Raw genomic sequence first — 13,892 nt, forward strand, 5'->3', positions numbered from 1 at the left:
TACTTTGTTGGTACAAAGGAATATATGAAAAGCCTCTCATCTAGCTGTTCCTCAGCCATCCACCTTCCCTTTACAGAGGTAACCAACACATTTATATGTAAACTATTATTTTTTATGCAAATAACATCTTACTAAATACGCTGCTTTGTGCCTTACTTTTTTCATCTAACAATGTATCTTGGATTTCATTCCATATCAATATATGGAATTGCCTCATTCTTACTAGTTGTATATTATTCCATTATTTGGAGTTATAATTTATATTAACCAGTCACTTATTGCTGGGTTATTTCCAATCTCTTCCTATTACAAGATGCAATAAATATTCTCATAGCACATGTGTCAGATAAATTTCTTGAAATGGAATTGCTAGTTCGAAGGGAACATCTGTTTAAATTTGTAGTCATTGCAAAAGGATTCTCTATAGAAGCTGGACCAATTTACACTTACAGAAACAATGAATTAAAGTGTCCACCTGCCCGCACATCACCAACCCAGTGCTGGCCATCTTTAAAAGATGAGTGTGGTAAGATTACAAGCAAAACAAACACCCCTCACTTGCCTCTGGGAGCATCCATTTCTACCATATACAATCTTAAAATGTGTAAATAACAAGTATAAAAGTTTCCTCTAAGGTGAATAGAGACACCTTTCCTATGGATGTGCTATTAAACCAAGGAAGCCTTATAGAATTCTAATATGTTGCACCTTTCAATATTCAATAATATAAACAGCTTTCTTCTCACTTCTTCCTCCTCCCACTTAAAAACAAAGAAAAGACCTTCCTAAAGGAGTTTTACAAAAGCAAAACTGCTCTAAATGAGAACTCTAACACCTATAAACTCAAAACCAAGCATTACAATTAGGCTGCTAAGAACCAGGTATCCTTGCGACAACAGACATAAAGAGAGCAGAATTAATCAAATACTTTTCAGAGCAAGTAACTAATTTTGATTTTCAAATTTTAAAATGATAATTTGATATTTGAAAACAAATTTTCTTTATTTGGAAGTAGAACTATTACCTTGTAGTTTATAAATCCTGCCATCGTCTTAATTTCCAGAATATTAGTTTCATGGGCTCTCAATTCATGTACAAGATTATAGGCGGTTCTATAATTCCTAATATAAACACGGGGAAGGTGGTTAATTATGATATAAATTTATTTTAAGAAAAGATTCTTAAGAACAAAATTATTAGAAACAGATGATATTGGCTCAACATTTCTTAGTACTCAACAGCTCAATAACATGTATGTATTAATCTCTGATTTCCTGAAAAATGATACATTAATGTGTGACAGAATTCACTGATTTTTCACTAAGAACAGTACCATCATGTGCATTGTTCTGTCATTAACATTTGTCAATAACTGATAGAAAATAAGTTGAAAAACCAAACTAAAGTGAACAATTGTCCAGAATTATATTTAAAAATAAGCATTCTGTTAAAAAAATAAGTATTTCTTAAACGCATCATAATGAGCTTCTCAAACAAACAGAAACTGTATTAGCCAAGAAAGTGCTATCAAGATAGCACAGGTCAACAGTTTTTAAACCCAAGTATCTCTGTAGGTTAAGTGAATACCCAGCCTGCGTACAGGCTGGAGGGAGGGAAATGTCCTTAGGGCAGCTGGTGCTACAGTAGAGAACGTGGTGAGAAAAGAGAGCCTGGTAGAGCCTGGCCTGAACATGGAAGGTAATGAGGAAATCACAAGTCTTCGCCAAAGAAAACTGTTTGCTGCTAACTTCTCCAGATAAAATTTTTCTTTCCAGAAATATTTTTTAACAGAACTGGAAGTAAAGGTTTTTAATTAATACCATGGATTAAAACGGAGGAGGAGGAGGAGGAGGAGGAGGAGGAGGAGGAGGAGGAGGAGGAGGAGGAGGAGGAGGAGGAGAAGAACTACATTAATTACATGAAGTTGTTGAGATTTAGAGAACACTACTTGGTGTTCTCTAAATTTGTTATTGGCACCTCAGTAACAAAAAGAGGTTTCTGCAATATTCCTCTGAATAGACATATTTAATTATTTCTCTAGTTATCTCCCTTGTACTCTTAGCCTCTCCTCTATTTTAGGATACGTCGCTGTTTTTTCATCCCTTTGTTACACTGCCACAATCTTCAAAAATTAAGACAAAGCTAGAAAGAGATCACGTTTTATTAACTTGTGCTTAGTTAAAAGCAAAGGAATAAAATGCTTAACCACTGCTAACACATCTGCAACTACTCATCAAAGCTCTAAGCAGAGCCTTTGAATGAAAAATGATGCTACTGATAGACATCATAAACTAAAAAATGAATTTAATTAAAAATAAAATCATAGGGCCGGCCCGGTGGCTCAGGCAGTTAGAGCTCCATACTCCTAACTCCGAAGGCTGCCGGTTCAATTCCCACATGGGCCAGTGAGCTCTCAACCACAAAGTTGCCGGTTCGAATCCCGCAAGGGATGGTGGGCTGTGTCCCCCGCAACTAGAAAACGGCAAGTGGACCTGGAGCTGAGCTGTGCCCTCCACGACTAAAACTGAAATGACAACAACTTGAAGCTGACAGCACCCTCCACAACTAGCATTGAAAGGACAACAACTTGACTTGGAAAAAAGGCCTGGAAGTACACACTGTTCCCCAATAAAGTCCTGTTCCCCTTCCTCAATAAAATCTAAAAAAATAAAAAAATAAAATAAATAAATAAAATCATAGTTGAATAAAGTAAATGCACTATAATAACCCTTAAATTCATAGTCTCATAATGTGTAATGTATATTTAACTTTGGAAATCAGTCTCAACATGAGGATTTTATTAAATATACAGATAAGAAGTAATCTATGGGAAAATTTTAATATTATGTGTCTTTAGGTCATAAAAATTCATTCAAGTAGACCATCAAGCCTTATAACACTATGAAATGTACTTCCGATAATGGAATTTTTTTTTTAAATCCCAAAATATTATATTCCATTCATCTCTAGACAAACTAAATACTACATACCTGAATCTAAGCCAACATACACATTTTAAATTTTGGTTGCGATTCAGAAATTGCCATTAACATGTTATTGTTAACATAAATAAGAAAAATTTAGTTTGACAACTGTTAGAAACTTACTTCAGAGCATTTTGTGTGTCTTGTTTCAATTCACTAAAGAAAGCTATTTTGAACTGATGTCTAACAAATAAAAGCTGAAAAACAGAATAGAAAGAAAATCATTATTACACATATTCTCTTTAAAGTGTAAAAACTAATAATGTTTACTAAGAGGAGACATAAAAGTATGAAGGAAAATATTCAAAATTGAAGTTCAAGAATTATTCCAATAAATAAGTATAGTTAAGAAGACCATGAAAATCTATATTTAAGAACTTTAAGGGCAAAGGGTACAATAACTAATTAGGTTTAAATGCTTTAAAAGTACTGAAGCCATTTAAAAACATACTTAATATTCCCCCAAAATTAATCAGTGATGAATAATCTGCTCTCGAATGCCCCTATAATTTCATTCGTTAGGAAAAAACACATACCTGGTGTGTTGTTTTATTCAAAAATTCTTTATGAGATTTCACTCTTCGGATCTCAGTGTAGTAATAAGTCTGTGCGTGTTCATAAAAGGCATTTTCTAATCTGTTTAAAAACAACAACATTCAAATACTAGTTATTTTAAACCAAAATGTTTTCAAGAATCATACTTGTAAGAAATAAAATTCTGATCATGTCTGGTTTATCTCATGATGAAGATAAAAAGTAAAGCAAAATATAACCTATATTTCTAGATTTCAAAAATCTAAAAATAAGACTTCCCACTTAGTGATTTAAACTCGCTGAATTTTAAATGTCTATGCTTTTTCATGATGTTCCTGTCCCCAAATAACCACTACCTCCTTCCCCCTCATCTAAGCCTTCACGGCACAGAGGCAGTCCTTCCTCTTCTTTAAAGCTTAAAGCCTTCCCAGGCCACATCCATCCATTTGTTCTCTGAAATCCTATAGGCCTAACAACCTGTATTCACGGTTTGCACACTTGGCAATGCTCTGGTATTTGACATGGATGATTTCAGTCTCGTCAACTAGATCAGCTCCTCCATGAAGGCAGGAACCTAACTGACTTGTTTTGAACCAGACCAGACATACACAGACACATGTATATATACTTATATACACAAATATAAAACTAGACATCTATCCTTTTATTATTTGACTTGTCTCAAAATAGAATTTATCCTACCTGGTAATTCAGATTAAAATTCTGATAACAAGCATCTCCCTACTGTAGTGACTTATCCTGCAGATCTGTGGTATTCATGCTAGCAAAATTCATGCAAAGATAATTTGGGATCCATTTTCTGCTACCGCTACACTAGCACATGAATTAGGCACTCTTTTTATTTAGAGTATGCAAACATGTAAGTCACTACAGCTGAACTTTGAAAAGCTATCACTAACACTAGGAAACAGAGCTTTTGGTTCTCAGGTGAAGAACACTCAAGCTTCCATGTTATAGATTCTGACTTAAGTCTAAAAGAAAAGGAGCTTTCCTGAATTTCGGCAAGTATGTAACAGGGAAAAATAGTCATACAGCTCTAGGGGACACAGCAAGGAGCTACCGTATACTTAAAAGGAAGTTACTGTTCAAGGCAGATCCTGGGTTAAAGGCTGAAAGTAAAGGCAGTAAGAAAAGCAGAAGCAATAGCAGCAGGAGGGTTGGACTACTTACCTCCTTTCCTCTTTTCCCTGCAGCCTTTTCACTAAGCGTGACAGGAGGGAAGAGTCCCACCCATCAAAATGCTTATAGCAGTCCCAGTTCTTACTTTAGGGAAAGGCATACAGACCAGAGATCCAAAATCTAACCACATGGATCTGTGTACGTGTATATGGTGTTTTATATTTTTAACAAGTGAGTTTGGACCTATTTGAACTTTTTTTTTAAATAGTTTTAAACTAGTCAGAAGATTGTTTCCAATATTTTCAAGACTGCAATTGATGGTAACAGCAAATAATTATATAGACCACACATTTAAATTGGTCTCAGGAAAAAAAAATCAAAATGCTGAGACACTTCATTTTCAGCACATTCACTCTATAGCACAACTTTCCTCTGAAAAGCATTTGCTTCTTTATGTGTTATTAAAATGTCACCTTTGTTTTGAAAGGCAAAGTTCAATGTTTTTTTAATCTGCTGGTTAGCATGACAGTGACAGCCAGCCTGTTGTCCTAAGAGGAAAGGTCTGAGAATTCAAAACACTTTCTTTTTTTTTTTTTAATAAAGCAAAATGCTTAACTCATCGTAAGTTTGACAATTCTCTTAAGTATTTTGCATTCAAATGATCACTGAACCTCTCAGGTAGAAAAGATTCTTACTCAACACATTAACGCAAGTTTTATAAATTTTACCACTTTGACACTTAAACAAAATTAACCAAATCACTGACAACTTGCAGCATGTATACTTAATACATCAAAATGTCCTGAAAGCACACAAATGAGTAAGGGTGCCACCAGTAACTCTGCTAATTCCTCCCAGATCAGACACTGAGTATGAAGATTTACTGATATTCAGCTTTATGCTCTTTCTTAAGAAAAAATACAAAGATGAAGATAGGGACTGCCTTATGCACCCGGTGCTCACATCCGTATTTTGGAGGTCTTGCTTTTTACATCAGTCATTTTGACACTGTACTCCTTATTGAGATGTTTCATTATCCCCAATAGGACCACAGGGGTTAAGGGCAGAAGCCGCATCTTGTTTCTCTTGTATCCATGATAGTACTAAATTTGAAAACTGAGGACGGGCCAAGCATTAAGGCAGGTTCTCAATCTCAACACTCTCGATGTTTGGACCAGGTAACTCTTTGCTGTGTGGGCTGCTCCGTGCACAGTAGGATGTACAGTAGCCTCCCTGGCCTTCACCTGAGAGATGTCAGTTAGGAGACCCTCTATCGCGCAATCCTAAGTGTTTCCAGGCATTCCCAAATGTGCCCTGGAGGGCAAAATCACCCCAGTTAAGAATCACTGGGTTGAGGTATAGGATAGAGGATAATGACTTTCTAAAGAAGGCTGCATGACAGCTGAGACTTAAAAGCTGAGTAAGAGAGCGCCTAGAAAAGGGGGCTACTGTGAAAGCACAGACAAGAAACAGCACTGTGAACAGGGAACTACTGAAGCACAAAGGACAGAGAAGAACTGTAAAGGCCTGGAGAGGCAGCCAGAGGCCGGCTGGTAGGCTGGGATGACCACAGTGCAAGGGGCAAGCACAGGTGGGTGCGTGCCCACCAGCTACCTAGATACTGCGCCTCCTCTCTGTGCTCCCCTGAGTCATAAGCTGAAAAAACAAACTCGTTATCCCTTTCCTCTGCACTCTGGGTAGTCATCTGAATTTTATCCTTAGCACTACTGATCTGACTTTCTAGAGTATCAATTCGACTCTAGTGCTTCCAGTGTGGAGATTTATTTTGCTAACTGCATTTAAGTTTTCTGACAGTTCATCTTTTTTTGTTGCCTTTTCATGCTCTTTCTTTCTGGATTTATGCTTCTCTGTCTTAGAAGTCATTTCATTTATATACCAATGAGAATGGCATATAACTTCCCTGTAGATCATTTTTAGAAGTTTACTTCTGAGAGACAGGAACAAACATAAGAGAAGCAATAATCAAAGATTATTTACTGTTCTTCATTTTAAGGACACTTATGCAGAATGAAAGGGAAACCATTACATAGTTAAAAATCAATGAAAATATTCATATCTAAATACATCATGGCCAGAAACTTAATACTATAAAATGTCTCCTCTGCAACACTAAGTGCTAGAAAAAAAAATGGATAGTGGTCACATAATTTGTGAGATAATGTTGTACCCTAGGGTAATATGCCCGTTATACATACACGCTTTATAAAGACATTTAAGATATGGTGGGGCTCAGACCCTTAAAAATTATTTAAATAAACACATCAACATATCGAAAATGAAGCAAAACAAGAGGCCAGAAATGGAGATGCTCATATGAAAGGATAAACAAGGTATGTCATAAAAGGACATAAAGCAATTACAGAGAAGTACAATAAAAAAATATGCAAATCTTTTTTTTAAATGAAGTTGGCCTACATGGATACATATGGTGTCAATGAGGTAATGTTATGTGGCAGTTCAGTGTGTGGTATGATTACATTTATTTTTATATAAAAATAGGTTTTTTAGAAAGGAAACTTAAGTTGTTCATAATGGTTACCTCAACGAATTGGAGAAGGTTAAGGAGTTGACAAAGGGGACTTTCACTTTTGTCTCATATCCTCTGTACCATTTGAATTTTTGCACATGAACATGTTTTATTTTTTAATAAATGGCTCTAAACTACCAATTTCTCAATGCCTAAAGAACAACATAAAGAAAAAAAATCTAAAGACCGTTATTTACCTTATAATATAACCCACAAGGTGGTCGGTGTGGGGCAGTACAAACAAAGACTTTCCTGAGAGTTCACATGCATTACATAAAGCTGCAGCCCTTTCTGAAGCAATGACATCTTCTCCTGTTAAAAAGTCCCATAAAGATAAAGAGAGAAAATAATTAATGTCATTTTTCTAAATGAACATTTCCCCAAATCTGAACAATATCATTAAGAATAAAAACCTAAACCACTGTCATCCAGCCAGTAGGGCTCATGGGGTCCTTGAGAGCTCTGTGGGGTTGTTAGAAGTTAAGCCAAGATACATTGAGCCAAGACAGGGCATGTAATGCCAACAGGTACGCTACGTAACTATTTCAAAAAACCAAAACTAAAAATGAAAGCAATAATTCATGAAAATGATTTCCAAAACTATTTAGGATGCTGTAGGTTTCAACACAGAAACAAAAAAAATATTTTGGCCTCTCAATATATGACAAGGTAGAAGAAACAAGCATTTGAAACCAAGACATTTTCTTATAGGAAATTAGAAATCCAGTATCATTTTTCTTAGCCCCATTGCAAATTAAGAAAAATATATTACAGAAGATACCATATAATTTCAAATACATCACAGATAAGTAAACCTTTTTAAAAAATCAAGTGAATAACTGCTTTGTCAATTAATACATGCCTCCATGGGAAGTTAAGTAGAACTCAGGGAGTACGACTTAGAAAGATTTACACTCTTTAATATTTTTAGTTGTTTAACATATATTCATGCATTATAAGTACTTTTTAAAGTTAACACACCATTTTTCACACATTCATGCATAACTGAATGCATGAAAGATTTTTTTTAAATTAAAGTTTACTGGGATGACAATGGTCAGTAATGTTTCAAGTGTACAATTCTGTGATACATCATCTATATATCACATTGTGTGTTTACCACCCAGAGTCAGTTCTTCTTTCATCACCATATGTTTGATCCCGTTTACCCTCATCTACCACCCCACCCCCTCTTTTACCCTCTGGTAACCACTAAACTATTGTCTATGTCTATCAGTTTTTGTTTGTTTGTTTGTTTATTCCTTTGTTGCTTTCAGTTTTTATATCCCACATATCAGTGAAATCATACGGTTCTCGACCTTTTCTGACTTATTTCACTTAGTATAATAATCTCAAGATCCATCCATGTTGCCACAAATGGCTCTCCTGGGTATCCACCCAAAAAATTTGAAAACATTTATCCGTAAAAATATGTGTGCATAAAAGATTGTAACATTAAAAATTATGCCTCCTGACAATAAGAATTGGAGGTATAAGGCAATTAATTAGTTATTCATTAACTTTTTGATACCTGGGGGCAAAGGGGTTTTCTTCTGAATTAGAACCACTGCAACTTTTGTGTTTCTCCCTTGTAAACTTTGCCTGCAGTGGAAAAATAATAATAAAATTAATTAAATAATTTAAAAAAATTTTTAATGTATTCAAGACTTTACATAAAATACAAGTTTGATAATTCAAACATAAATTACAAATTAAAAAAACACTGCATACAAAGAAACATATATGCCATAATCATTTAAATTCTAAAAGTATCTCATATCAAGCTTCTCCTCTTTACAAAAATGTTTTAAAAGCAAAAACTTAATATATACTTTTAGGTAAAAGTTATAATACAACTTATTTCTTTATAATGATACATGACAAAGTAGTCATTCAAAAGAATTATTTTGCAACTGAAATGGTGATAAAGCAAAAGTATATATGGAACTAAAGGACAGTTTACTGTATCTTCAAAAATATAAGTGCAAGAAAAAGCATCTGGAAATTCGGATCAATTTGTCTTCTAATTTCTTCTCATTGCTTAGCATTGCAGAAGTTCATATTAATGCTTCCTGTAAGGAACTGAACTAGTTTCACTGGAGGTCAGCGATCCCCAAAGTGACCACTGCAGTCTAAACAGCATTCAGTCGCCTTCAATAAATGTTAGTAAACAAAAGACAGGTACAGCCTAACCAGTCAACCTGACAAACGGAGAAGACCAGACCTGACTATTTCCACTCTGGTAGCGCACTCTGACTGCTTTTCCTTCCACTGAGGCTCATCCCAGTCCAGTTCATAGAACACAACCACCAGCGCTGGCACCAGATTCAGATGTTTATTCATCCAGCCAGTCTTTAAGATCCCTTTCGGAATGTACCATTCATATGAAGTTCTCTGCAAATATTGGCAAAAGTTGGAAAGAGTTATTTGATAATAACAGCAGCAGACACCATCTATCCTTGAGTGCCAAGTACTTTATGTGCCTTTATCTCAATCATTACATACATGAGCCATTTTTAAGATGAAGGAAATTCTGGCTAACAGACCAAATGAGAGCTAGCAAGTACTACCGGTAGAATCACAACCCGAGAGCTGCAACAATTTCCATTTAAAGAATGACCAAAGCCAAGAGTTTCTAATGATGTCAAGGCTCTCAAATGCCCTGGAAACAAAGAGCCCTTTTCCAGGTCAATTCTACTTATATTCCTCATCCCAATTTCTGTTCCTGTAAAAGCTGCTCAAATACACTATTATCTAAAACCCAACATGGCTTCATTTGTTCCAACACATACTAACAGGATGACACTTCACCTTACTTGTGGCTAAAGGGAAAAATGAAGAACAATTCGTAAATATAGAAGCATTAAGAACAGTCAGTCAGGCATCAGCGCTGAGTGCCAGGTCGTGGGGAGGTGACACAGTAGGTGGATTAGCCCTGGAGAACGCAGCTGAAATTTCTAATTATTTCTAAAGCACCTGCACTGACTCAGACTATTCCAGCTCATGCTGGTGTAATGCCTACTTTAAGTGAGGAGTAACAAGAACAGTAAGGAAACAACTGGGAAGATGAAAATGAAAAGCTCCCAAACTGGAGAATTGAGGAGAAAAGGGGATGAGTTGTACAGGGCAACTGGCCTTCGTTGACACAAATACCACATTAAAAAAAAAAAAGGTGTGTAAGGGCCAGGGGTGCTATTATTTGCAGTTTCAGAGAGAGCTCTCCGTTTCTATGGCTGGGTATATCAAACTGTGTCTCAAGTGTGTGCTTCTCAAACACATGAAAAGAATCAGCAGGTAACAAAGTACTACCCTTGCAGAGTTTAACTAAGGAGACCTGGCATTTACATTTTTAATAAACACTCCAGATGATGATGACACACTTGGTCTAGAGGCCAACCTGTTAGAAACTCTACTCTAGGGGAAAAAAAGAAAAAAGGTGGGGGCGGTGAGGGCGCAGTTATTTTGATCAATGTGCTTTGTTAGTTTACTGTCAGATGAAACTCATACAAATATGATAAATAAAAAAATCAATTAAGTGTACATAACTTCCTTTAAAAACTGACATAATAAGCGCTATATATGTATTAGCTACTATTAATACTATCATTATAAATATTATTTTTCTAGGTAAATTAGTCTCTATTATGATGCTCACCTTAAATGACAGTTTTGAACCTAACACCTTTCCTCATTCCACACTGAATAAACTGTTTTAGTTTATGTAGAACTCCCTAAGGACAGAAAACATGTCTTATTTAAATTTCTATCACCAGCCTATTGCATAGTTCCAGGTATCTAACACAAAACAAACGCTCAAAACAATGTGTGTGAAATTGAACCAAACTGTAAAGTCCATGGATTCTGTAATGATACTGGCAATGATAAATGGGGAATGTGAGACCTTCCTTTTAAGAGGCCTTCATGGAGACATTGGGTTTTTTTTAAACAAATGAAAAAAGGAAAACCTAGGCTCATAGGATAAAAGGTTTAATGATTATAAAGTAATTATTCCTCTGGAATTGAAAAAAATAACTATCTTTAAAACACACCTATAGTATATTACATACATGAAAAAGCCCTGGGTTTTCTTTATGCATAACTGTAACCATTCCTTAATAAACTCGGGGGTTTTCCAGCATAAGCAATAGGAACAAAAAAGATACCATGTTCCCCCAAATACAAGACCTAGCTGAACAATCAGCTCTAATGTGTCTTTTGGAGCAAAAATTAAGACCCAGTCCTATGTTATATTATATTACATTATATTATATCATATCATATCATGTCATATTATATAAGACCCAGTCTTATAGTAAAATAAGACCGGTATTATATTATACCGGGTCTTATATTAATTTTTGCTCCAAAAGACGCATTAGGTCTTATTTTGGGGGAAACATGGTATACACACATATATAGGGAGAGATGGAGAGCACCCATGCAATCAGAATGCCATTCATTACCTTGGGTCTACATTTGGGATACTCGTGGTCACCTGGAAGCACCTTGAAAGAAATTGGTACCCGATCAGCCCTCCGATTGGCACAGAAAGCATCCCAGACAGCTCGATGGACAGCATTATAAACCACATCCAGGCCAGTAAGAGTAACAAAAGCCATAGGCCGACAACATAATTCCACAGGGAAGTCCCACTGTGTTGGGCTCATGTTCAACGCGTTAAGAAAAACCTGAAATATAAATGTTAATACATTCATAACTAAATTCTTTAAAGTCCATATCCATACCTAATATATGAACCTCCACCATTTAGAAAAATTACAAAATGGTAAAAAGATTTTGAAGTGTCTGCAAACTATCAAGCTAATACAAAAGATGAAAAAGGAAAACTAATTCCTAATTTGACCTACTGAAATTTATTGTTATTGCATTTATAAAAAAATCTTTCACATTACAAAGGCTGCAGTCAACTTTAAGACAAATCAGTATTTTCATTAACATCTCAAAATGCGCACAGAACTTTGGGATGAGCAGACCAAGAAAGCATGATCAAATTAAAATAGGTCTCCTGACCTACTTCAGCTATAAAGAAAAATAATTACTGACTTAGATATACAATAAAGTACAAAGTCTCTAACTTCTCTGTAATTGCTAACATCAAATTTCTGAATTCCTGGGATATTTTTTAAATAATATGCTAATTATCTAAATAGAATCGGCCCTCCGTATCTGAGGGCTTCATATCTGCAGAGTCAACCAACTGCAGATTGAAAATACTATTGGAAAAAAACAAAAAATTCCAGAAAATTCCAAAAAAGTAAAACTTGAATTTGCCATGCACCAGGTACTACGTTGAATCCACGTGAATGAGGTGATATGTATGCACACCCTGCTGTATCCTATGTGCATTTTCTAGCAGTCACACTAAAAAAATAGAAACAGGTGGAATTAGTTTTAATAATATTCTATTTAACCAATATATCCAAAATATTGTCATGTCAACATTAATATAAAAGTTATTAAAAAGATATTTTACTTTTGTACTAAGTTTTCAAAATCTGGTGTGTATTGTACACTCCCAGCACATTTCAGTGCAGGTTACCCTATTTCAAATGCTCAATAGCCACATATGGTTACTGGCTACCATATTGGACAGCACAGCTCTAAAGTATTGTAATTCCGTTCCAAAACAATTACCTTATGAAACTGAACCAGAAATTCTTCCCACATTCTACCTTAAAAGCTTTGGCACGAGAAATGTTTGTGCTTATTCTGCAGCAAAGGGGATGGGAATGGCAAGGGACAGGTACAGAGACTATGGATCTCGATGGCAGCCTGTAGAAGAAATTTCTTCTCCTGGAAGAAGCCAATGAACCAACTAACCAAATTATGACATGGAAGGTGTAGTGTAAGGGAAGTAATCTGGAAGCTGGCATGGAAGATAATAATAAGGGTCTTGGAAAGGATGATATACAGCAAAGAAAGCTGACCAATCAAAGTGGGAGATAAAAAATTATGTGGTCACTATTTTTTAATGAACGGAAGTTCGGTGTATAGGATCTAAGGCTAGTAAGAAGATTCAAATAAGTTCAACTACAAAACGGTCCAAATGGGAACGACAGTTTGGGGCCTGGATGATGGGGGGGAAAAAAAAAAAAGCTGATGATGATGTGAAGCAACAACCGACTTAAAAAGGGCCACCGTCCCAGGGGCGCAGAATTCTGTCCTAGTAGCTACAATGAAAGGCGGAGAAAATAACGCTGTAGCCCTACGTTCCTCCTCTCCTCCCCTTTTACCCTTAAAGCTGGAGTCCCTAGAAATAGGTACGTTTTTTCTTTAGGGGCTAAAAAAGAAATGCCAAAATTGCACCCGCAGACGCCTCAGGAAACGCAGGCCCCCCAAATCAGCATTGTTAAGAGCTAGTAGCTCTTTCCCTCAGCGGTCTCGCCTGGTCCTGCAGGTCTCCCGACCCAGACTCACCCAGGCCGCACGCCCCGGGCCCGCTGCAGTTGTGGCCGGTCGCCCTCAGCCACCGGAGGCAGAGGGGAAGCAGTCTTACCCAGTCCCTACCGACACCACCTCAAAGCCCGTTCCAGCAAGCCAGATTTCCCAGTATCCACCTGCGTAGGCACAGGAAGTAATTTCTGGGCTTGAGTGACAGAGCTCTACACCAATCGCTCTCCCGGAACTTTACGCTACTCCACAAAACGTGAGGAAGACGCTCCATT

The 13,892-nt window shown here is 36.3% G+C and overlaps 1 protein-coding gene across 2 annotated transcripts in view; it reads right to left on the minus strand.

Moving 5' to 3' along the window:
- TRAPPC11 (trafficking protein particle complex subunit 11) overlaps nucleotides 1–13,842 on the minus strand; it is a 43,355-nt gene extending 29,513 nt beyond the window's left edge. Inside the window, exons 1-8 of one of the 2 annotated variants that reach the window (XM_074329855.1) lie at nucleotides 13,724–13,842; nucleotides 11,670–11,894; nucleotides 9,431–9,600; nucleotides 8,738–8,808; nucleotides 7,404–7,518; nucleotides 3,521–3,620; nucleotides 3,108–3,181; nucleotides 1,025–1,121 (exon numbers count right to left, since the gene is read on the minus strand). In XM_074329855.1, coding sequence (XP_074185956.1) covers nucleotides 1,025–1,121; nucleotides 3,108–3,181; nucleotides 3,521–3,620; nucleotides 7,404–7,518; nucleotides 8,738–8,808; nucleotides 9,431–9,600; nucleotides 11,670–11,873 — 831 coding nt within the window. In that variant the 5' untranslated portion in view covers nucleotides 11,874–11,894; nucleotides 13,724–13,842. Of the gene's footprint in view, nucleotides 1–1,024; nucleotides 1,122–3,107; nucleotides 3,182–3,520; nucleotides 3,621–7,403; nucleotides 7,519–8,737; nucleotides 8,809–9,430; nucleotides 9,601–11,669; nucleotides 11,895–13,644 lie in introns of both variants that reach the window. The other variant, XM_019736172.2, reaches the window with a different exon arrangement.
- Nucleotides 13,843–13,892: the final 50 nt, after the last annotated feature.

The sequence above is a fragment of the Rhinolophus sinicus genome, linkage group LG04, assembly GCF_036562045.2.
Source record: "Rhinolophus sinicus isolate RSC01 linkage group LG04, ASM3656204v1, whole genome shotgun sequence".
NCBI classification, from domain to species: domain Eukaryota; kingdom Metazoa; phylum Chordata; class Mammalia; order Chiroptera; family Rhinolophidae; genus Rhinolophus; species Rhinolophus sinicus.